General features: G+C 42.7%; 1 protein-coding gene across 1 annotated transcript in view; it reads right to left on the bottom strand.

Moving 5' to 3' along the window:
- The window catches only part of cntn3b (contactin 3b), a 55824-nt gene extending 45134 nt beyond the window's left edge, over positions 1-10690 (bottom strand). Inside the window, exons 1-3 of the mRNA XM_062395025.1 lie at positions 10294-10690; positions 3612-3747; positions 589-724 (exon numbers count right to left, since the gene is read on the bottom strand). Coding sequence (XP_062251009.1) covers positions 589-724; positions 3612-3666 — 191 coding nt within the window. The 5' untranslated portion in view covers positions 3667-3747; positions 10294-10690. The remainder of the gene's footprint in view (positions 1-588; positions 725-3611; positions 3748-10293) is intronic.
- Positions 10691-25357: the final 14667 nt, after the last annotated feature.

The raw sequence follows: 25357 nt of genomic DNA, 5'->3' as shown, positions 1-25357 counted from the left end.
ACAATCTACCACAAAAAAAACACAGCAAGCTGCCATTTGCAGGCAGGCTCCCTGCACCGCCAGGGAATTGCCAAGAAGATATCAAAGGATCTGTGGTGCAAATTAGTTGCTGGAATCTCCTTTTCTCCAGCTAATGATTTCTTAAGCCGTGCACCATATTATAAATCACCAGCTTCATCCGTACAGTGGCTTAAATCTTATCATTAATAAAGTTAACCTCGCTCATGTTGGCATATTTATCAACCACAGTGGCAGCTCCGTGACTCTTACCCTACATCATAGCTGGGGCTGAAAATAGATAGGCTTTTTTCAGTTAGAAATGGATGCTCAATTAAGTAGTAGCTCTTTGAAGTAGCTCTTTTTGTTGAATGGTGCATAACTGATGCCCCCAAAAATGCGTTCTTTAGCAAATCAATGGCAATCAACGTTATCGGTACCCTCTTTGATTTTCGCAGGAGCAGCAATCAAGATTCCAAAGCAATTAAGCAGCTATGGATTTTCACCATGTGATGGGAATATGGAGCCAAAGCAGAAAGACAGTTGAGCTTATGGACGTGGGGGTAATGTAACATAACTGTGGTCATTTACCTGTACTGCAGAGGAGGTCTCCCTTCAGCCTCACACATGATTGTAGCCTGCTGGTCTGGGGAGTTGATTGGTAAAATGAGGTCACTTGGATCCGTCCTCCATCTTGGCCCTTGGAATATGACATCCTCTGTGCAGACTAGAGAAAGGGGAGAAAATCTATTGCAGTACAAGACAGAAAAATTGTCTCTTTGACCTTAAGAGAAAACAGTGGATGGATTTGGCGAAAGCATAGATACTGTGTGGACAAATAGTTAATCTTGCTGAAATAGTGGAACTTTCTCACAGTCTATATTACTTTTTCAATATACAGTATGTTGTCTCCTATTCCCTGCACACTGTGGATTTTTCCCCAAAAAAAATCAAAGGAATACATTTCCCATGATGTGTTGTGTTCATTATTTGCTTACCTTTCTTTAAGGTGAAGTACACTCCATTTATCAGTGTTAGGCTGCTAACAGTTAATGCTGACATATTTGGCATCATTTCTACTGTATGCTGGTGTATTTTTCTGATGAACCAACACAAAAGAAAAAACTCTGACCATTACAGTTGAGTGCATTTAGTCCAAATGTTGTAATAGAAAATTGAAAGTTTATCTAAAATACTGATAATTTATGCACTGCTTTTGTTATTTTATAATTTGGAGGTGTGACCCTTGCAGTAGATTTTAAAATGTCTGAATGCTAATGTTAATTGATTAAATAGGCTATCAAGCCACATTTGATGGGAGATTTTGGCTGGATACTCAGGGTAAGAGCAACCTTCAAAGTTATCTTTACAAGCTAACGTTTGCTAACATAAAACAGATATCTAATAAAAGTATACCATATTAAATTGCTGTGAGCTGTCGATTCACCACTTCTAAGCAGAGGGCACAAGATACTGTGAGCCTGACCACGTAATCTTCCTCTCTTCCTCTGGGCAGCTGCCTCTGTCTCATTCCGACTCACCTGGATCCCGGGGTGCAGCTGCCCATACCTGTCGCAAACATCTTCACCAACGACTTGACGTAGTGGAATGACTTTACCCCAGAGAGCAACGTGAAAGCTAGGAGTGCTCACTCAGCAGCTACTTCTGGGGATTGAAACGTCCCCTGAAGTACACTGCAGTGACCAAAACAACAACAAACAAAACGGATACAAGAATCTCAGTCGAGTGAGGGTCACTGACTGATGGTTTAAATCTGAGGCTTCTTAAGGGCCACAGTGTAAATATTAAGCTTCGGGTTTCTCTATTTCCCAACCTGTTAGCGGACAGTGGTGGCGGAACAGCTACTTTGCGCTTTGGCTGCTGCTGTTAGCTGTTCACACCAGCTACGGTCAAGCCGCGGTTCTGCAGAGGAACTGCTTCTGCCAGTGCTTTGTTTTTACAAAGGGTTTGCCTCTAAAATGGCTGTAACCCCAACCCCAAGCATGCTAACTTCAGAAGAAGCAAAGAAAAAAAGCTAAACAGCAAAAGGATTGTATTTCTCACAGTGTTTCTTCTAGACTGAGTAATTAATGTTAATTTAAGAAAATAGCTCCTTTAAAGTAAGTCTGGCATATCAAGACAAGGGTGGTCTTCAGTAATAATTACTTGCCAGGATCACGATCATAATGATAGATATTAACACTTCTGCCGAGCTGACAACTGATGTAACAAAAAGGCCGTTTTCACATATTTCCTCCACAAGTAACGCTTCCCTATAAGTGCCAGGATTGATAAATAGAGCACAGTGCTCTATTTCCAGAGCATCTATGTCATACTTCACATGCACCGGTTAATTGATGCCATACGGATGTGCTCATCTGCCGGCAGCTTAAAAGGAAAGGATGCGTAACACAATCTGGTACTAAATGAAAGCAGAGTCAACAGACGGCCAGAGTAGGCCTAATTAATATCCTACTGCTAACAGATTGCAGCATGTGGCTAGCAGCTCTACACGTGGGTTTAACCAGTAAAACATGTCAACAAATTAGCCTTTACTTCACTTTGACAGGTCGAGAAAAAAAATATTAGCAGCTCTTAGTGTTTCTTTGGGGACACTGAGAAGTTTAACTATGCTTTAACCTAAACCACAGCAAAGGTGACATTTAGGAAACAACAGTCCCATTTTAAAAGACTGGTGCAGAATGGTCTATTAATAAATGGTCACACAGCTGCTACCACATCAAACTCATTCACCTTCCCCTTTGGTTTAAAAGCCTCTCCCTAATGTGAATTTAAATAAAATGTCATGCAAGCTGACATCTGAGGTGTCAGCTTACTTTGTGCAGGTCCCAGAATATAGAGTCAGACAAGATGTCTCTTCAGATATCATAATGATTGCTATCAGCTGAAGTGAATAACAATGAGCACCTATAGGCAGCGACCAAGGCCCTGTTAAAAACACTTGTCTGCTCGGAAGGTGAGCCTGCTTGGATCTCGCTCCCACGAGCGCCAGGCGTGAATTACCCATGAGCCAATTTGAATAACATTCATTGGGATTTACAATGTCATTCGAACAAGAGTTGACATTCTGGTGCAGTGTCAGTGCTTCTCTTGCTCAAATCCCAGGTGGTCACACAAGGGCAGAGTGAGACACGGTGGCAAGTAGATTGTGCTAAAATGCAGGGCTGGTTTCATTGCATGGATCCTGATAATGATCTGGACCGGTCATAAACAGGAATAGGATTGGACTCCCGGTCAGTGTACTGGCAACGTGCTGCAGGACTCTCGGGAGCGGTGAAGGACATCACGCTGGAACGCTGTACATGTAATGACTGCAACTTAATCAGTGTAACCTTTCTGGTCAGGGAGATTATCTGAGGTTATTAACATCTGTTCTGATTAAGTCTCCTCGTCACTAATAGATAAAGCTCTGTGTATAAACACTGCTCATTGACAAAGCTACTTCCAACCTCTAACCTTAGAGAGATGCTAGTTAGTCTAAGAGTGTGGAATAACACATTAATATGCATTGAAAAGCAAATGTATCAGGAGATATGGTGTTTTGACATAAAGTGCAGTGAAACTCAAATGAAGTATTTGTTAAAATATCTTACCTGCAAGGCATCCAGTGATTGATAGCAGAACAATTTGTTTCCATGGTAACATCATCTTTAGTTGCCAGGGGCTAATAGGACTCTCATCCAGTGGCTTGTGATTGGGTTGCTCTCGCTTGGATTCAAGAATTTTAATCTGAAAGGAAAGAAATTATGGATGTGATTAAAATACGACATTTTGATCAAAATATGACAAGCATTCAACAGGAAAAAACATTATTATAGCCCTGCTAAGTTACATAATTGGTTCTTATTATTTTGAAGTAACTACAAGAGGAGGAAGTGAGAAATGACGGGGGGTAAAAAACAGCAGCAGACAAAAACCTGGGGATACAAGCCGGCGGTGTGACGTTCAGGTGGCACAGAAGAAGAAACAGCTGCTAAATGGGTGTTTTCTTTTACTGCGTGTGCTGCTCACCCTGCCTAACAAGCTCCATTCGGCAGCTTTAAAGAGAAGAGAGGAAGGAAATGATTGACCTCAAAAGAAACTTCTCTCTCCCTCTTTGACTATTAATAGGAGCTGGCAGAGAGTGTACCACCACTCCACAAAATGCCACTTCATACTTTAACAAAGGGTTTGGTGGATGACTGATGAATGTTGGAGAACTGACTGTTTTCATTTTTCTATACATCTTTCATATTCTCTTAGATCAGCGAGAAGGCCACGAACTAAAACAATAATAATGCCAGATTTCACTTTCAGCTATTAGTGTTGAATGAGAATACACACTGTAAGAGAGTAGAAATCTGCCAACTTCCATTTCCACTGAGGTAGTTATCCATATAAAGGGGCAACCAACAATTTGTCACATTAAGATTAAGTTTACATTCCGTGGAGAGTAACTACTCAGCCTGTGAAATCAGCTGGAAGTTTGTCAAACCTGTGACAATGACTCTGACTGTGTCATTAGCATTAATGCCACCAGCAGAATACTGTGTGTAAGGCATGACAGTACTGTGATTAAAAAGGGTGTAGACGGCCCCATTTTGAATTTTACTAATTACACTGCAGCTACTTAACTTAGTAATGCCCTGACTTTGACACTTTTGGGGTGTGCTTGTGTAACCAGGCATTGGACAGTTGATGTCATTTTGTGATGCTGTTCAAGGCCATGCAGGGGGGGGGGGGTGCATGAACTTTCAACAAATGCTACATGCAGTGCTCAGAAGAGTCGGTAATCATCAGTAAACATTTAGGATGTCTCTTTTAATTCAAAGGTCAAACTGGCATTGAATCTGATCAAACAAATCTTAGTTTAGACACAAAGACGAAAAGCTGGACAACCTGTCTCCAGCTCCTCCCACTTTTCAGAAGTGAATGTATCTATCATATTTTTTTTGTATAGCCGATTTTCAAAAATCACAATTTGCCACATAGGTCTCACCATCCTCTGCTCTTTACCCTCAACCAGAGTCAGGAGAAACCTGTATTTTAGAAAATTGCTATAATAGAGTGTGAAATGTGAAGTAAAATGACAAAAATATCTTGGTAAATTTCTGTAATATTTCAGGTTAATTTTAACATTTTATTTAGGTCCATTTCCCATCCACTTACATGGTGGAGACAACGTTTATGAATCATACTTCAGCAAGCCACCAGGAGGCACTCAAAATGCTTTGGCTCCACTTTAGAGAGCTGCCATTTCATCCATCTTTATATACTCTAGAGTCTCTAGAGACTGTGAATGAATTATTCTATTCTTCTGAAAAGAAGAATTGTGTGTGGTGGTGAGGATGTTAGCATACTTTATAAAATGCAACTAACTGACAGTTTTAATGTTAGCTTGCCACCAAAGAGAGGCAGATCAGGCACTGCAAATACATAGAACAAATATAACATGAAGAAGTTCAAATTATTTCAACAAATTTAAATATTGAGAAAGTGCCGACAGCCCTGTTAAATACTTCTGAACTATAGACTGGCTTCTTTCTATATGTTAGATATAGAGAGTGCAGGAATGTGGAGGAAGGCACAGAGCTGTTGATCGAGCTGTAGTCAGGTTATGAATAAAGAGTCTTAATTACTTAAGCAGATGAGTGATTAGTGGGGAATCGAACTCCATCAGTGATGCTTATTAGAAACACATCTTAATGCATCGCCAACCATCCAACAATCAACTGAAGATACATCTGTAGCTCCTACCAAATAGATAGGATATAATTCATCTATATTGTGATGCGAATGTGATTTGACACCATTTCATTCAACAAATATAATTTTACCATGATAAGATTGAAAATAATCTTTTTTCTTCAGATATTTATTTCTTGACTACTGCAGATCTGTAAGCTTCACATTTGTGCAGTTTCTCTGTTACTTCTAAACAACTCTTGGCCCTTTCATAAACCTTTTCACAATGTCTTTGTTGTGCCAAAAAACAAAAAGTAGCCCTGGACTTTGACAAAACCAAAGCAGCCCTGGACTTTGGCTTTGACAGCTCATACTTTCCTTCAAACCATAGGGAAATGTGAAATAATACGTAATGAGTAGTTAATTAAACATTTAAAGGACCTATTAATGGTTATGATAGAAATAATGTGTTACAGTTGAAAAGCATTATTGGAATTGTGTAACACAGCGATTTAGGATTCAGACCTAAAAAAGGAACTACAAGTCAGGACGTCTCAAACTCTGTTTCATGGATTTGATCCTTAAAAATCTCATTATCACATAACATGTAATTTCCATATAATTCCTTCATTATCTCTCTCTGTCATAAATCAGTATTAGCAATGCATTGGCCTATGGCGACCAGCGAAAGAAAACTATGAAACTTTTGTCTGGCATTTTGCTCAACATTCTTCATATCAAAACATAATGATCATACGCTTGATAGACTTGATCTACATCACTCACTTCACTTACCTGTCATTATCACAGGGAATGATTTGCTCCATCAGATATCCCATCTACCCACTGATCAATGACCTAAATGGCCATTAAAACTTTTCTACTCTGGAAGTGGAACCGAGAGCTTTAAGACTGTAATTGCAGTATCAGTGGCACAGGAGGAGCTTTGCTCAAGCTATGACCTACATCACAGTAAGTGGAAAGTGATACGCCTCTCAGGATTAAGAATTCAACCCAGCCCCTCATCCTTACAAGTCAACCCTGTTGTGCGGATTAACCCAAGGGCTATCTTTGGCATTCTTGAAACGGTCCTAAATACTAACCACTCACTTGTTTCGCTAACATGTAACTAGAGGATCATGGTGGTGATTTCCAAAGCATTGGCTACATAATCTGGGAAGCGCAGGGAGGAAATCATCCCATTGGCCTGATCGTAACTTATTGGCCCGTGTTGACTCGACTGTGCCGGTGCCAGTAATTGTTCCTCATCTCGTGCAGTTGCCGACGCAGTGAGATTCGGAGTGGATTTCCTTGTGTCTTTCAAAATGTAGGGGATGCTTTGTCACTCTAAAAACCCATCACGTTGGATTACACAGTGTGAGGTTCTGGTAGAGCCCCCAAAATATTGTGTGCTGCATTTTTCACTGTGAGTAAAGTATTAACTTCCATCCTCTTTCCGGAGGATCCCACTTCGTGATCTCAACCCATCGGTCCGAAAAGCCTCAAGATTGCGAGAGGAAAAGCTCCACGAAAAAAAAAGACTTTCTTTGCAAGTTGAGTTTTACGCAGCTCACGGAACAGTGTCTCTGCTGAAATGATGGATGTTTGTCCCTGAGCACAGCTTCATTCTGCAGCCTGTAAAAACCTGCAGTGACATTTTCATTCCAGATTGTTTCTTTGTGTATTTATTTCCGAATTAATGGTTCATTAAAAGGCGCAGTATTTGCCAGTATTCCCAGCCATTTTGCATGGAGGATGCATCACCATGACTTGAGAAATCTCATTTTCAGAGGCCCTCTGAGGAGAGCTTAAGGGTCTTGTGGTGCTCCAATAGCCATTTCATACAGTTAACACGTATACTTCTTGGCAATACGCAGAGCAGATGTGTTCTAAAGTTTTGACCTTCAAGGAGCTGCCATTGTCGAACCGTGCAAATCCAAAAGACAAAGTTTTCCCTGGACACAGAAAAGACAGGGCTTTTTTTTGCCATCAAGGTGAGGAGGCATTTTCTGTCTTGGACTTTCGCAACTGAGCAAAAGATTGCTCTGGCAAATGTAATGAGGCATCACTCTCCCCTCTCCTCCACAGAAGCTGAGCCTAATGGAAATCATTGGCTAAACACATTCCAGAGTAAATGAGATGACTTCTTGGTTAGTGGGGCTGTTGTTTGGCACATAATTGATAGGAAAGGTGGTTAAAGGCATCCATTTCCCCCCCGAGGGCAGCATAATTGCAAAAAAGAATCTGATAAAGGGGGGAGGTAAGGAGAGAGCTGCTATCGTAAGGGTGTTCCTGCTCACGGTCTTTATTCAGATCACACACGGGACATCAGCAACACAGGGCTTGGAGATCCACCTCCCAGATAATGCCAAGAAAGAAAAAAATCCAGTGGCACAGCAGGTATGAATTTACTACAGTCTGTGATGCATTCATTTCCATTTAGTGATTGTCTTTATGACTATCTGCAGCCATATCCATTAAGTCATTCAGAGAGAGAACCTGGGAGACAAGGATCCGCCACCAGGGACAGACTCAATCTCAATGAACAGCTGCTCTGCGCTTTTGTCAGTGAACAAGGAATTCACAATCAACTATGCACTGATACCTCCTGATTTACTCCGAATGACTGAAGACCTGCACAAGTCAGTTTTGCACGGGGCAGGGAGAGTAAAAATAAATTAAATAAACGAATAAGGTGAGTAGCAAATGAACACAGAGCTTAACTGCGTCTGTGATTCACAGCTTTGGTCGCAGCAGACAGACTTGCAAAATGAAACGCGAGGAAGCAAAGAATGAGGAGTAATTGTTTGGCACTGATTGTGCCATAACACTGCATTAGGCCTCTCTGAAGGTGAGTGAATGAGCAATGCTTCCCATGGCAAATAATGCATTACGGTTGCGAGAAAAAAAAGGCATTTCATGTAATTGCCCCGCTTCAAACCCAATCCTGGCAGCTGCTACTCTAACATTCATGAGAGAATTGGTTAAATGCATCTTGTCTCTCGAGATGTTTCTTCCATTTCATTCTGAGCAAGAGCCTTGCAGGCTAGAAAAAATACGAAGTGGCCACATAACCTGCGGAAGACGTGTCACGCTGTGCAGGTCTGAATAAGACAGAATGATTAGAGCAGTGACTAAGGGTCAGGTTTGGATGCTGGAAGACAAAATATGAGAGGGAGCGGCACACATGCGTAAAATACAGTATATCTACTCAGGAAAAGCACAGACAGCACAATTAATTAGCTTTTGACACAAAATACATAAAAACTGTAATTTCACATTTTGTCAAATTTAACTATTTACCACAGTCTATGGCCAAACATCTGGGCAGGACGTCTCTGCAGACATCATACAGCTGTGTATTTTCATGCGAAAAATCAATGAATCCCTGGAAGACAGCAGGACGCCCCCAGTGACTCCCTCTGCGATGTTAAACACGGCTGCATCCCTCAGCTGCTGCCTAACGCAGGGGTAGGAGAGTAAGTGCACTTAAAAGAGCGGGGGAGCAGCGATCCATTTCTCTACCCCCATCATCGGCCACGCACATCCCCGGACCCACATCCCAGATACAGCAGCAAACACATGACTGGAGGTCAAGGATGAGGAGCAGCAGACACTCAGGAAGCCTCTTTACATTTTTTTTCTTTTCCTCCCCTCTGCCATTCAATCCAAGTCCGGGGTTTTCAACAGTACAAACTCATCCACATGCTGGTTGTTGCTTTGTTATAGGATAATTCACTGCCTGACTTCAAAAGATGTGTTCCACCGCTCATTTGGCTAATATGTGCAAAGGATCTATAAATAAGCATGAATAAAAGGAGGGGGGGTGGAGACCATTGAAATCCCAGATGAATACCAGGATACTTTGTAGATGGAGCAGTCTGAGCATTTCTCGTTGTTCTATCTTTTTACGGTCTGTGTGGAAGGAAGAAAAAAGAGAAGAGACCACTGGTGGCCAAATATTTGGCTTTCCAGAAAAAAAAAGTGAGCTGTTAATTTATTTTAATAACACTCCCCAGTAGGCTGCCACTGTCATAATCCGGTGAGGGTCTTTAGTGAGGGGGGGGGGGGGGGGGTGACAAATATCAGAATGGTATAAGGTTAGAGGTCATTTAGACACAATTAAATGACCATTAAGAAAATCCACATGAGCTCAGGCCTTTGCTCCCTCTGCAGAGACTCTGATAATTGCCCTAAAACAATTTGGAGGGGTGGGGGGGTCCTGATGCTGTTGCTCTGTGTGGCTGAGCAGCGCAGCAACATATGGACCTCGTCCCAGATGAGGGAAATGAGCCCCAACAGTAGAAATCCCAGTAGGACCGTGCAAACCATTTGGGGCTCGACCAGAAACGCACTCATCAGCATCGTGAATGTGTGACCACTGGCACGACGCACACTGTGCCTCTGTGCACCCTTTGAGAGAATACGATAAAGACATCTCCCCACGGGGATGAGGCTTATACAAATGTATTTTTATTTCATCCTGTGTTAAATTAAGTCCTAGTTTTCCTCTTCGCAAAGCACATGCAGCAAACTTAACGGAACACACATGAAAAACCAAGGAAATAACGCGCAGGAGTGCGTGTGACCGTTGGCTGAGCGGACACTTACTTGTTCTACGGGATGCGCTGTTTTTTCCTCTCCATGAAACTGCTCTGATAGTAAATCCCACTCTCCTCGGCAGACGGGTTGTTCCTGGATCTAGTGAGCGGGTGACATCTCTCACCGCAACTCTTGCCTTGTCGGGAGCCAGAGGAGAGGAAGTGGAGATTGGCTCTGTGCTCCGGCTCCAGCGTTCGCGCTCCTCGGGCACTTAATTTCTGCTCCTTCCAAGTGCGCCTTCTTTTAAAAAATACAAAAAGAAAAGATTGCCTCGGTAAATTCCACAATGAGAGAGAGCACTGTGCTGTGCTGGTTCTGCGGGGGCGACGAGGCGCGCTCACACCGGGACGTTTCCTCGACCTCCTCGGACTGCTCTCCTCCACCAAGACGCTGCCAAGACGCGCGGAGAGGACGAGCACAGCGGCGCCTCTGAGCGGAGACTCAACATTGTGCGCATCCCCGGGCTCTTTTCTCTTTGTGCGCAGGAAAGAAGCGCCCACTGGTGACGCGTGAAAACACCCCTCGCATGCACAGTAATGCGCCACCAGCCTATGGGCACCAGCCATTCCTCCGCTTTGAGAGCGTGCACGTTTGCTCGCGAGGATGAGCAGAGATCAAGAAGACATTTCTCACATTTTGGGGATGTAAATACCCCCTGTTGGATTAGGAAACTGAGCCTTGGTTCAACATTCAAAGCAAAATGCACATAATTTCCATGACACAACATATGTCAGTGAGAGGCTTTTCAAGAGTATTTGTTTAGGGAATTTGCTGTAGATTTGGGGAATTTAGGCAGAAAAGAAGATGGATTCTTTAAAAAAAAAATTATAAAGAGAGAAAAAGTGATATGCATTAGTGAAACTAGAGAGTTTTTTTATGAGGCTTTCATTCACACCCAATCAGATCCTCAAGAATCCTCTCCATCCTAGTACAGAGCCCACACACACAGACAGAGGCTTTTTACCAGTGTGAGAGGTTGTCATGCTGAAACCCTGCTGCACTAAGTGGCCTGTAGTGCTGTGCTGTGGAGGACCACACAGACACACAGGTGCTTCAGTGCTTTTTGCTCTATAAGTACGGTGTCACCTAATTTCGATTTCATTGTTTTCATGATGCAACCCTCTGAAATCATGCAGCGTTTTGGTGGAGTTCATTTCTTCTTCAGTCTAAACTCTGTAAGGGGATTCCATCACATGCTTATTATAAACCCAGTTTCTCGTTTCTACCGTCACCTGGAGACTGGATCGCTGTCATGGACGCGCGAATGAGATGAGATGCCCCGAGAATGACCCGTGAGCGTAGAACTTTGTTTAAAGCTGCACCAACATATGTTTTGTGTGAGCAGTGCATGGAATTTCTGTAAACTGAGTAGTGAAAAAGAGCCAAGAGAAAACCCACCTGCTCTGCTTGCTTTCACTGCTACACACCATTTTAGCATCTTTCAGCATTGTTTTTGTGTTTTGATTAACTCCGCAGGATGATGTGCGCCATAGGACGATGTGTGCTGATGTGCGCCGATTTGCGCCCCAACATGATGTGTGCCGCAGGATGATGTGCGCTGTATAATGATGTGCAGTACATGAGGATATGACGGATGTGCGCCCCAGGATGATGTGTGCAGCAGGATGATCTGCGCTGCAGGATGATGTGCGCTGCAGGAAGATGTGCGCCGCAGGACGATGTGCTCTGCAGGCCTACGTGCGCCGCAGGACGATGTGCGCTGTAGGACAATGTGCACCGCAAGATGATGTGTGCTGCAGGATGTCTGCTGCATGACGATGTGCGGTGATGATGTGAGGCGCAGGATGATGTGCAGTGATGATGCGCGCCCCAGGATGATGTGCGCCGATGTCTGCAGCAGGATCATGTGTGCAGCAGGCTGATGTGCGCTGCAGGATGATGTGCAGTGATGATGAAATGCGCCGCAGGATGATGTGTGCTGCAGGATGATGTGCAGTGATGATGAAATGCACCGCAGAAATGATGTGCGCAGATGTGCGCTGATTTGCGCCCCAGGATGATGTGTGCAGCAGGATGATGTGCGCTGCAGGATGATGTGCGCCGCAGGATGATGTGCGCTGCAGGATGATGTGCACTGCAGGATGATGTGCGCCGCAGGATGATGTGCGCCGCACGATGATGTGCGCTGCAGGACGATGTGCCCCGCAGGACGATGTGCGCCGCAGGACGATGTGCATAGCAGGACGATGTGCGCAGAAGGATGATGTGCGCTGCAGGATGATGTGCGCCCCAGGATGATGTGTGCAGCAGGATGATGTGCGCTGCAGGATGATGTGCGCCGCAGGATGATGTGCGCTGCAGTGATGATGTGCACTGCAGGATGATGTGCGCCGCACGATGATGTGTGCTGCAGGACGATGTGCCCCGCAGGACGATGTGCGCCGCAGGATGATGTGCATAGCAGGACGATGTGCGCAGAAGGATGATGTGCGCTGCAGGATGATGTGCGCTGCAGGACGATGTGTGCCGCAGGATGATGTGTGCTGCATGATGATGTGCGCCACATGATGATGTACAGTGATGATGTGCGCTGCATGATGATGTGCGCTGCACAGTGATGTACGCCGCACTATGATGTGTACTGCAGGATGTGCGCTGCAGAATGATGTGCGCAGCAGGATGATGTGCACTGCAGGACTATGTGCGCCAGATGATGTCTGCTTCACGCTGATGCAGTGATTATGTGAGCCCCAGGATGATATGCTGTGCAGCAGGCTGATGTGCGCCGCAGGATGATGTGTGCAGCAGGATGATGTGCGCCGCCTGATGATGTGCGGTGATGATGTGCGCTGCACCATGAGGTGCGTTGCAGGATGATGTGCACCACACGATGATGTGCGCTGCAGGACGATGTGCGCAGATGTGAGCCCCAGGATGATGTGCGCCGCACGATGAGGTGCGCTGCAGGATGAAGTGCGCCACAGGATGATGTGCGTCACAGGATGATGTGCACCACACGATTATGTGCGCTGCAGGACGATGTCAGCCGCAGGACGATGTGCGCAGATGTGAGCCCCAGGATGATGTGCGCCACACGATTATGTGCGCTGCAGGACGATGTCAGCCGCAGGACGATGTGCGCAGATGTGAGCCCCAGGATGATGTGCGCCGCAGGATGAGGTGCGCCGCAGGATCATGTGCGCCACACTGTTAAGTGGGGCGGCATTGCTAGCTCTACGTCCAACCCTCCTCCTTTATCCAGGCTCGGGACCAGCAAAATGAGCCAAAAGAGACACTCTGGCAGAGCAAGTTTTCTATTTTTTATTCAGGGTCCTGACAGGGTTTCAGTTTCACCACGTTACACACTAGAGATCTGGAAATGTCTTGATTCTTAGATGCATCACGATGTGGACTCTGCATCGATGAAGAGACTGAACTGAATGACTCATGAGGTGCTGTCATTTGCTGGCACCTCCGCACACAAAACACACTGAGGACGTTGATCAGTCGTGCCAGTGACGGTGAAACCAAACTGCAATTAGCTCTCATCATATTTGCAAAGAGTGTGATTGTATGTGTGGCTGGAAGCGACTTGCACACGAATAATGAATAAGGCTGTGTCTCTGAGCGAGTGAGCGGGGCGGGGGGCGGAGCCCCAGGACCGGTGAGCTATCTGGGAGCACACACACATACACACACACACACACACACACACACACACACACACACTCACTCACTCACTCACTCACTCACTCACTCACTCACTCACTCACTCACTCACTTGCACGCTCCCAGTACTTCATGACGGCCTTATATATACGATGATGTTCAAAAAAATTATTGTGACTTAGTCAACCACCAACATTCTTGTCTCGTCTTGTCAACGAAGGTTAAAATAGATTTAGCTTCTACTTTTGAGTAGCACTTAATCCAGCAAAATGATGTGTAACTTTCAGTTCTAAAGTTCAGTAATACTGACACATCTTTCTCAGCAGAGGATTCCACCACTGTCTCATTGGTATCAGTGGCTTCAGCCCATATTATCCACAGCAATCTTTTTGATGGCAGCACACTTGTAATTTTGATGTTGTCAGCCAGTGCGAGAGGGTCTGTGTTACTTTTTTTGTTAAAAATGGAAATCTAATTTTCCCAAACTCTTCACAAGCTGTGCCAGCGATTCTCTTTCAAGTTGAAGGAAGCATCGATGCTGTGTTATCAAGAAAAAAAAAAAATGAAATAAAATAAAAAGGCAAAGAGGAGAGCTAGTGGCAGCCACACGTTTCAGCAGTTGTCACTCATCACATAAACAAATCTCCCTATCACATAGATAATTGCTGTTAGTTTTATCTGCTGCCATCCATTTGATTGAGTAAAATATATTAAAATGATGGAGTTATGAATATTTAATGTTCCTGGGCGCACGAGAAAGTCCTGGGGGTGTTCAGAGGGAGACTGATGGGAAATACAGAGGAGGTGAAATGCCATTAATTAAGGTCATTTGGTATCTTATTGGCTTAGCAGAGGTGTGTCGGAGTGGGGGTTTGTCTCGGGTAAAATGACAGATCAAGGTCAGCAGAGATTTGGAGCAGCTGCATACATTGGGACTGCAGAGAATCCACCACCTTCATCCACAGGCAACCAGGGGGATGAAATAAATGATTTAAATAATAGTAACTATCATGTGTCCTCGGGCAAGCATCCATTTCAGAGGGCACAGGTCCCGCTAAATCTTCCTGTATCGAGATGCTGCAGGTCGAGCAGGTCTAGTGCTCCTTTCCAGCGAATCTGAACTCTGACCCTCATGTGGAGGAGGCCAAGAGAAGACAACGGCCAGTTCACAATTCAATGTTGATATTATTTTGCAACTAGTGTAGTGCCTGTTGCAAACCTTCCTGTTTGGAATCAATAACATCAGAATTATTCCTTGGTGTCAGAGAGTGCTCCACAATATACTGTCCCTTTCTATTGTATGTGTCGATGGGGCCGAATGAAGTTAGAAAACGGTGTGCTCATGCTACCTGGTTTATTTACAATGACATTTTTATGTTAATGTTTTTCCTAAAAGGGAACAAGACATGTCGGCTATTTAACGGGGTGTTAAGTAATAGACCTATATATACAGTCTACGTAATTGAAACAATCTTTCAAAATAAAAGCTTAATGATTCCACCTGATAAGAAGCAAAGCAGCAAAAAACAGAACATAGTGCTTTTACTATGAAGACAAAGCAGAAAGTGATTGTGTTGAATGAGGTTTCCATGACAGTGATCAGCACCTTTGCAGTGTGTAAATTATCAAAACATATTACCCGCCCCCACTGACTGCCTGTTTATACATATTTGATCAATAAAGATTTTGTTCTACCCTCAACTTCCCAGGACGTCTAAGAATACATATGCCAAGTGTGAAGCAACTATGTTGTATAAGTAGGTACATTTTCCATTGCATCTCAACTGCAAATTATTAATATTATTATTATTAATTACTAAAATTGACATTGTCTCCATATTATCTGCATGTGGCCACATTATACAAAGTATGACTTGCATCGAATTTCACATTTGGAAGACGACAGCTTGCTATTCTCTCCATTATTTACAGGCCTATGGCTTTTCCACATGCCATGTATAATCATTTTCAGAATAATATAGAGTGTGGCTACTCTAAAATAACATCAGTTGGTTTTACAGCATACAAGATCTGTGCTGGTCAAAACTTCAAAGTGAATGCTGAAGGGTCCAGTCCGCTCGGTCCACACTGAGACTGATGTTTGCTGAGCAGTCTGACCAGCTGTCCTGTCCAGCAGCACAGACCCTGAGAGCCACTGTTTTCAACAGACTTACTGATGTCAGAATTTTACTGGACAAAAATATTTTTCCGTCAGCCTCCATGAGGACTAAACACGAGAGAAAGTGTATTTCTTTTCATGCATTGATGCATCGATTTTACCTTCCCTGCCATTTGTTGCCGGTGTGAAAATCCATATGGTGTATTGAGAAAGCTCACCGCCACACTGGGGGCCCTTATCAATCATTATACAGCATACTGTTGATAGGTTCACAACATACAGTGTAAACAGCAGGAGGATTTTGTCATTGGATCAACAGACCTGGAGCATATAAGATATGTTCTCGAGTTCAAAGAAAGATGTTGAGCATAAAGCAAACAAACCAAAAAGAAACAGCTGAAATGTATTGATTTCTATTGCTACCCCACCGGGGTTCCCATCATGCTTTGTGTTCCTCCAAGTAGCAAATGTGTCACACGTCTTAAAAAGGGCGCATTATACACACAGTGTACTTCAGCCCCCTTGTGATACTTGTCCTAATAATGTGTTAAAGCCAATAGGTGACTTATCCTTATCTTCCTTTCCCGACTCAATTATGTTTTAATATCTGTGTATTTAGGTAACATGTAAAAGCTTTCAGCCAACTATCCTTATTAAGGCAGGGTTTTCTCATGTTTCTAATTACATGACTGCTTGGAACATTTTACAGTCTAAATTATGAAAATGAACATGGTGCGATATAGAAAGAGAACAGAGCCTTAAGTAGTCAGTCAGTCAATTAGATGTCTATAGATTGCTGCTGTGTATAGATTGATTTTTAAACTTGGAGAATTGTTTGTTCATTTTAAATGGTTCTCATTAATACCTCATTACCCAGCAAACAGTATTGGTTTTCACCACTCTGGCTCTATGTATTTGTGTGTGTGTGTTTGCGTGTGTGTAGTTGTGTGTGCTTGTTTCATGTCCTGTGGAGGAATCGGGTCAGGACTTTCTCTTCGCAGTTTGCCTTTCACACATGATAGTGGCAGCGGGATGTTCTCTGCTCAGACACGTTCACAACAACAAATTCTCCGCAGGATTCAGGTGAGGGCTGGGTCAGTGAAGGCAGGAAGTAGCATATTAATTCCACTGCGGAGATCACATGACTTTGTTTACAGCTCATCGACAACGACATAGGCTCTTCACACCAAAAAGCATCTTGACTTCTTTGTCTGTGTTTTCAACGTGCGTGGCACCATTTTTTCATCCTGAAATATTTATATTCTATTAATTTTGTTTGTCGCGAAAAAATGTCATTATTACATACTTACTTCATACATACTTCATACTTGCTCTCAGTCCAGAAGGGGAGCCCGTGCCGTGTGCTTACAATGACTTTTGCAGACGTTATACTAGGGGGCCAGAAAGGCCTGGAGAAACTAAGGAGGCCCTCACCCGGACCTTTGCATTCGCACATACACCTCATGCAGAGAAAATGTATCGAGGATCTCCACAGTTCAGCGCATGGCGAAAGCAGTTTTGGTGTGAATATTAAATGGGACTTATCTCCAGATGCTAGATTTTTGGAGATGAGCTGCCAGGGCTGAGGGAGACGAGTGACTGTGCACAGCAAAGCATTGTCACAGAGTTTATTCAAAAATCAAGCCTGCCTGCTGAAGATGGTAAACAAGGGAGGCGGTGGTCTAGTGGCAGAAACTTGGACTATGGGCAGAGAAGTTCTCTGGTTCGTCTCTGGTTTGACTCCACCGAGAAACATCAAAGACGAACCTGGATTGATCTGTCCAAAAATCCAACAAGATTCTCCCTACCCTGTCTAGTGCCCCTGAGCAAGGCACCTTACTCCCCCAACATCTGCTCCCCGGGCGCCGTACATGATCGCTCACTGTTCTGTGTGTCCTGCACCAGATGGGTCAAAAGCAGAGGTTAAATTTCCCTACCTGCATGAGTGTGCCTGTGCATGTCTGTGCATGTGTTTGGGACTAATAAATGCATCTTAATCTTAATCTTAATTTGATGGATGGCCACCAGCCACTGACATGGGTAGGATTTCTCTGGGTGCTTTTGTTGGTCACTCTGACTGTGACAGACTTTTAGTGTGTTTTGTGTGGGAGAGAGGGAGAGTGAGACAATGAAAGCTGTCTTCCTTCTCTATTCAATGCTATTAAGTTTCAACTTGAGTTTGTTAAAGGTGATGGCCTCCCTCTCATCGCAGTACTCAGAGCTACTGTACTACACATCACAATTCACTACACCAACTTATAGATGTATTCACAGTAACACATATCTAAGTATGAAAATAACCTACTCACATGAAGAGGAAGACATGCATGGATTAGTATCATCAAGAATGTACAAAAAAGAACAATTATAGCACAGCCTACGCACAAGGTTTCTATCAAATATTAAAATCTATCTTTCTTAATGAGACTGTTGAGAACAAAAGTGAACATGTGAGGATTTCATTAGATATTATATTGCAGTTTAATCAGTGTAAATGAAAAACACTTATTTCCTAATTGTTACCGGAGACAGGAACATTTCAAAATAATACAATATACAACACAATATAATGTAGTTGCTTAATTAATGTATAACTCCCAGCAGCTCCTTAATGTTCTTTTGTTTGTTGCTGTCATTAACTGTATTTCTGTATAATTTATTCAACATATTTTCTATGAATGTTAAAATATAAAAAATCAAGAGCGCATTTAAGCTTGAGTGAGACATATAATTACATTTGGATGAGTGGCAGGAAGTCTTCATTAACCCCCTGTGCTTCAATGATCCCCTTGCATCTGGTGCCTGTGCAAACATCACACAAGTCACACTTGATTCTTGCAGGCAGTATCAGAACCCATTCTTTCAACCGTATGATGAATCGTGTTATATAGATCCTTGGCAAAGGCTATGCTCAATGATTCTAATGCCAGACTATAAGTTATAAGCAGAATGTATCGAGTGATTTCTAAGAGGGTTTATCCTGAGTCGGCTTTGGAGAAAAAGGGATCAGTGGAAATCATTGAAGATGATAAGATGGGGTGTGATGTCGGAGCCATGTTGCTTGGATCTGGTGTCTACTTAGTGCACTGCCAAGTCTTTCTCTGTGTTTCTAACTGCTGAAGTGTCGACAGGAGCTGTTGCACTAAACAAAAAAATCTTTAAAAGCCATATGGTGGCATAAACTTATGCAAATCAGTGTAAGAAAATAGAAATAACTCCTAAAAAAAAGTCACAAGGCTGGGAAGCTTTAGGCTTGCTACCACAGCTCTGAATGTTGAGCTGCTCTGTGGCTGAATGGCTTCACTGACCCCCATCCCCCTGAGCAGGGAGTGTGCATGGAAAGGAAATTGTTGTCTAATTATCAGAGACTCATACTACTTTGCACTTTCTCACTCTTTTCGTACTTGGGCTTTAACTTGTTCCTCTGAAAGGACAATGTGTGCAGAGAGAGGTCAGAGAAAAAGAAAACCAAGTGGAAAGTGATCAGAGAGATGAGAAGCACCTAGAGGTGCACAGTGCTTCCCAAGGAGATGTACAGCTTAGACTGAGAGACTGGTGATTGTTTTTTTAAGCTCCGGGCTTGGCAGCACACAGCACACTGCTCCCATTGTTGTTACTGCCAGTTCTCTAAATTTGGAGGTATAACAACATCCACTGGCGAGAATAACACTTTGTTTCATTGGTGCACTTTTGGTCCGGGCTGCAAAGACCAACCAAGAGATGTGGGTAACACCTCAGTGTAAACTTGTACAGGCTTAACATTTTTTTATATGAACCAAAAACAAAGTTGTGTTTTTACATGTTGTATGGTGTTTCCTATTCAATGCAAAAGATACAAAAATGTATGCATGTCTTTGCCTTTATGTTTTTATTTTAAGAATGCATTTTAATACACAAAAACCATGACAATAATGAATGATTAATAAAAATGAATTGGTGTATGACGTGTCAGGTAAATGCAATAAACAATAGGTTAAATATCTACATTAGGTGCACTTAAATTTAACACTTCATGATAAACAGAAAGACAAACAAAACGGAGAAGATTTGACTTATTGCAGATCAGGAAGTAGGGGACAGCTGAACTTTAGTGGCTGTGGACACTTTAAATGCTTAAATTGGGGCATATCCATTCTTGGTGACATAATGACATTTCAAATTGGGCTTTAACGTCAAAACCCCCATATTTGACAGAGCAAACAAAACACTGACACTTAAAAGTCTATAACAGCAACAAAAACAAGGAATTGAAAACATTTTAGTTTATAATGTGCAACAATGTCCCAAGTATACCCTGCTGCCTGTTCACAGCATCAGAAATATTATGGAGGACCATACATGACATAAGTAAAAATAAATAAATAAATAAATGTATAAATAAATACAGAAATAAATAAATAAATGAATAAATAAAAATGGAAATAAATAAATAAATACAGAAATAAATAAATAAATATGTTAATACCAAAAGAAATGTCAAAAGAAATGTCTTAAATATATTTTAACATTTATTTTTTCCCTGATACATTTCCTTTGCATTTGCAGTGTCCTTATGCTAATGAGAAAGGCGGGCCTAACCGCAGTCTCATGCAGGATTGGTCACAGGAGTGTAATGATCCAGCCCTACTACTTCTGCCTTTCAATGCTGGTGTCCAGTAGCTGTTTGCAGCGTTGAGCCAGTTCACACTTAAAATGAACTAGTTCAAGTTCAGAGGGTTAGTTAAGGTTATTTTTTATTGGGATGATTTAGGTGTCAGTAGTCCTGACTGTGAGCGTCACGTCTCGTGTTGTACTGAGCACAAGGAGCGAGCCGAGAGGAGGAGGAAACAGAAACTCCAGCTCGGTACAAACCACCTGCAGCTTCTGCTGTGATCATGAAGCCGCTGATCTCTGAGCAGATGTGACCAGAGAAACTCTGTGTTTCCACTGTTTCCACTGTTCCACAGAGTCACTAACTGGCTGTTGCACGGTGAAGAGCTCAAGTCTCAGTCACTGCCCGTGTCTCTGAGCGAGTGTGTGGCACAGCGCAGGGGCTGTGTGTGTGTGTAGCTCAGTTGACCAATCCTGCTCGAGACTGAGGTTAGGCCCGCCTTTCTCATTCGCTTCACCCACAACTACACCACCATGCCATGCCACTTCGACTGGTACACCACGCCAACCTTTATGACCATTGGAGAAATATTCTATGACTGAATCCTGTGAAGTCCCTGCAAACCCTAATTATAACTTTCATTTTACTTTGACTTCTTGTCTCAGCTCATAACACACAGCTGTCTAATAAAGTAGCCCTTTCATCTGAATTGGACAAAGCCAGAGAAGCCAGTTATATAGATTAAGGGTGACCAGTGGGGGGCCATAAGGGGTATTGGTGGGTGATTGAACAGTTGAAGCTGCAGTAAAGCAACCTACCAAGACACCTCTACATCTACAGACACACTGAGTGTTTGCAGTTCTACAGATTCTACAGATGAATTACTTGTAATAAATAAATAACAAACCATGTGGGAAACTCAATGTGTAATACAACACTGACAACTAGTTCAGTGGGATCATACTACCCATAACTACATAGTAGATACTAGTACATTAATACATGAGTACTCAGTAATGATGGGTCAGACAGCCCCCATCTTCCAACTTGGCCTTCATTTTATTCCAAACACACCTGTATCAGCATCTGGCACAGCTATGTGATAACATCTCTCCACTGACAGACAGACAGAGAGACAGTAGCTGTACTCAAAAATACCTCTATATTAGTTCCCACTAGAGCAGGTGTCTCCTGGACCCCATTTTGCCATGATTTGCCACTCGCCAAACACACACACACACACACACACACAAGGTGAAACAATACCTGTCACGGCCGGTAATAAATAAAATAAAATGGGGAGCTGGCACTGTTTTGATTTTTCACTTATGTGAGAAACATTGTTATTGATTTGACAGCTTGGGGTTTTAAATCATTTAGTGAGTGTTTGTGTGACCTTTCTTTTGTTCAGACCAGCACAGTCCTGAAAGTTAAAACAGTAGCCTGGTATGAATGTTGGCCCCTGCAGTGCCCACCTGTATGGAATCGATCTATCTCTGCTGCACTTGTCTGCACTCTGCTCCAGTGTTTTTCTTTTCTTTTTCAGTTTACTTCTCCATCTCCATGTGCAGAGCAGATTATTCGAGGAAGAGCCACAATGTTTTGTATTTATATGTACTGATTAAGAGACAGTTGGTCCCTGGGTATCTACAGACACATACAAGCTGCCCACTTCTCCCACATTAGATCAAGACCCACAGGTAGAAACACAGGTCATTATGTGTTTCTTAGTGGCTGCTTTGTGTCCCATCACATTCGATTTGTGTCTCTTGGTAGTTCTGATATATTCGATTGAAATCTTTTTTTTTATCTTTGTCTCTTTTTGGTATTTCTTTAATATCTTGTCAAATTCTGCTCATTGTGTTTATCTCTTTAGTGTTTTTGCATCCAGCTTCGAAAGAGACTTGAAAAGCTGTTCTAGAGTCCCCTCGTCCCTTTCTCATTTTTCTCTTCTAATCACTCGAGGTCGTGTCTAGGAGAGTTCAATTACAAACCCTCATGTACAGACAGTCCTGGTCTGTAACATCATGCAAAGGTTCAGGCCCACTTGGGCTCCGGGGTGTTTGCCCTCTAGGAATGATCAATAATCTGTCCATGTTTGTCTAACACAGATAGACTGTAAGTGCATCAGCTCTATCGGCTCTGACTGATGCACCGTGATTTACTATTGTAATTAGGCCACAGTGAACCTGAAACCCACCGGGATTTGTCCTATTCATCATTACCAATCCACCACTGGCAAGACACTGCAAGCTATTTCACTAGCTGCTGCTTTGCAACATATTGTGTAAGGTTTCAGCATTAGCATTGTCCACGCTGTGATGTCTTCTCAACAAGTACCCTGATAAACAGAAAGCGACTGTCAGGATGTGAACTTAATACTGGAATGTTCGTGAGTGATGGGATGTGAGTGTCCTGTTTCAGGCTGAGACAAGAGTTTGACAGCTGTTTCGTCACATTCTGCAGTGCCTCTTTTTGGGACATGTCTCAAGAAAACCCAGTTTGGTGTTGCACCATCCTCAACGCTCACATCGAGTTTCTACACACAACATTCACTAGCCACTGCTTTCAGTGGTTTGAGAATCTGTTGATATTCAATTTGTATAATTACAGTTTGCATAATTTTTTAGTGGCATCTAGTGCTTGAGGGATTGTGCCACTTCTTAAACCCTGTTTGTTTTACTGTTCTTTCAAGTGCAGCTGAATAATTTTGTCTGTGCATTTGATGTTGTTAGTCACCTCCACCTCACCTAAATTGTCCGTTGTCATTTTCTTAAGTGAATACAATTGAAAGCTTTATATTTTGGGCTGCCCACGGATCCTGGTGACGTTTATCATTTCAAAAGCAAGCAGGGGTATTTCTGTAATACTTAATGAGAAGGCTCCAGACCTAATTGGTTTGACATGGCCGTTTGCGTTCTTGCACCGAGTTAGATGAAAAGACTGATTCCAGCCAGAATTTCAATGTGCTAAATATCAAACAGCCACATGCAGACAATAAGCTTAGCTGCAAGCCAGAACATCCGAAGTTCACTCGAATGACCCTTTGTCGCCTTTATTACATCTGTACAATTATACAAGTAAGAAAACCTATTTGTGGTGTTGCGAGGGAGTTGAATTCAGAATTTCTCCCTGGCGGTAAGGCACTACCTGCAAGCATCATAATCACCTGTCCTTTCCAGCTGGGACTCATCCAATTTTCTGCCATTAAAAGAAAGCCAATTTTAAGTCTTTGAATGCGTTCACAATGCAACAGGTAGCACATGGTTGTGATTGTTATAACAGTTATAACAAGTTGCACTCAGTCTGATTGGTCACCATTACTGGCTAAACAACCTATTTTATATCCATATTTGTAATGAATGGTGGCAGAGGAAGCTGTGGCTGGTGTTCTGATAATTGCACACAAGTAGATAATGGCTAGCTCTATAGCTCTCTAACTTGTGCATGCCCAAGAAAAGCAGAGCAAGGCCCAATGGCAGGTATTCAGTTTTTGTGTCAGAACTAGTAAATGTGTACAATTTTTTCTTTCTCTTCACCACAATACTATTGTCAAACAGAAGCTCTTAGCTTGTTGAATGGGTTAATTAACTAGTCTGTAAATATTTTAGTAATGTTCTGAATTTCTTTTTGGTTAATGCACAGAACTTTATTTGAGACACTACCCAGTCCAAATTCATGAACATCACTAGCAAATATTTGTGTAGTAAGAGTCGAATTAAAAAGAGACCGTGTGAATATATGTAGTTACATGAATCCACTTTGTGAGAAAAAAGGACCACACTTAGTAAATGTAATTCCAGTCCTTTTAAATAGAATGAACTGGGATATCTAGAACACAACACATTTGATCATGTGATTATTGCCACCTATTTTGACCTCTCTCAAAGGTCACATATAAGATATGTACTACCAATAGATGTTGCATGAGCACATCCATTGTGTTTTCAGCAAAAGCCTAATAAATGAAACCCCTAAACATGCAGATGCTTAGATGAATAAAGTCAGCATGTGTACAGGAGGGCCAACAAATCCAAAAGATAAAAGGAATGATTTGGTCAGTGAACTTTATTTTACGGCTGCAGGATCGGTCTTGCATTACAATCAAGCCATCATGGTGGCTAGCAGCTAGTTTGCATGGCTAGTATTTTAGTCATGTAGCATTGTGCCAGCCCATATATAATGATATATGTTATTGTGATGTAGACAAGGCGCTGTGTTTCTGGTTTAACAGCACCGTGGTGGGCAGGCCGGACCATTTCGCTTTACAAACATGTCAAAAGTGTCACTGGAAGGACCCGACATGAAATTGGGCCTGCACCAAGATGGAGAGACAGTGGAATAACAACACGGAAGAACTGGGACTTCACTCTCTGCTCAGGAAGCCATTCCTCCACTTTATCTTTCCAGAGGAAACACTACTGCTGCATTATTAATGCTCAAAGTCCTCTAGGCTATGTGGGCTAACCTTAAAAAATGTAATCAAGTCTAAAGAACATGAGGCACATGTGAGTCGCTACCCTATTTTTAATCATTCAGAAAAATATGCCCTGCCAAACTGTAAAATCACGCTACACAGTACAAACAGCTTAATTGCCATTAATTATTCATCACTACTAAGCCAACAATTGCCCACAGTAGATGCTGGAACATGTCCTAGTCATGCAAATTTAATAAACTAACATGTGCACAAGGAAGTGGTGGCTTTAGAAACCTGATCCAGAACCTCTAAG

Source organism: Platichthys flesus, chromosome 2, assembly GCF_949316205.1.
Source record: "Platichthys flesus chromosome 2, fPlaFle2.1, whole genome shotgun sequence".
NCBI lineage: Eukaryota > Metazoa > Chordata > Actinopteri > Pleuronectiformes > Pleuronectidae > Platichthys > Platichthys flesus.
The sequence above is the reverse complement of the archived record's forward strand: the minus strand, read 5'-3'. Positions and strand labels throughout refer to the sequence as shown.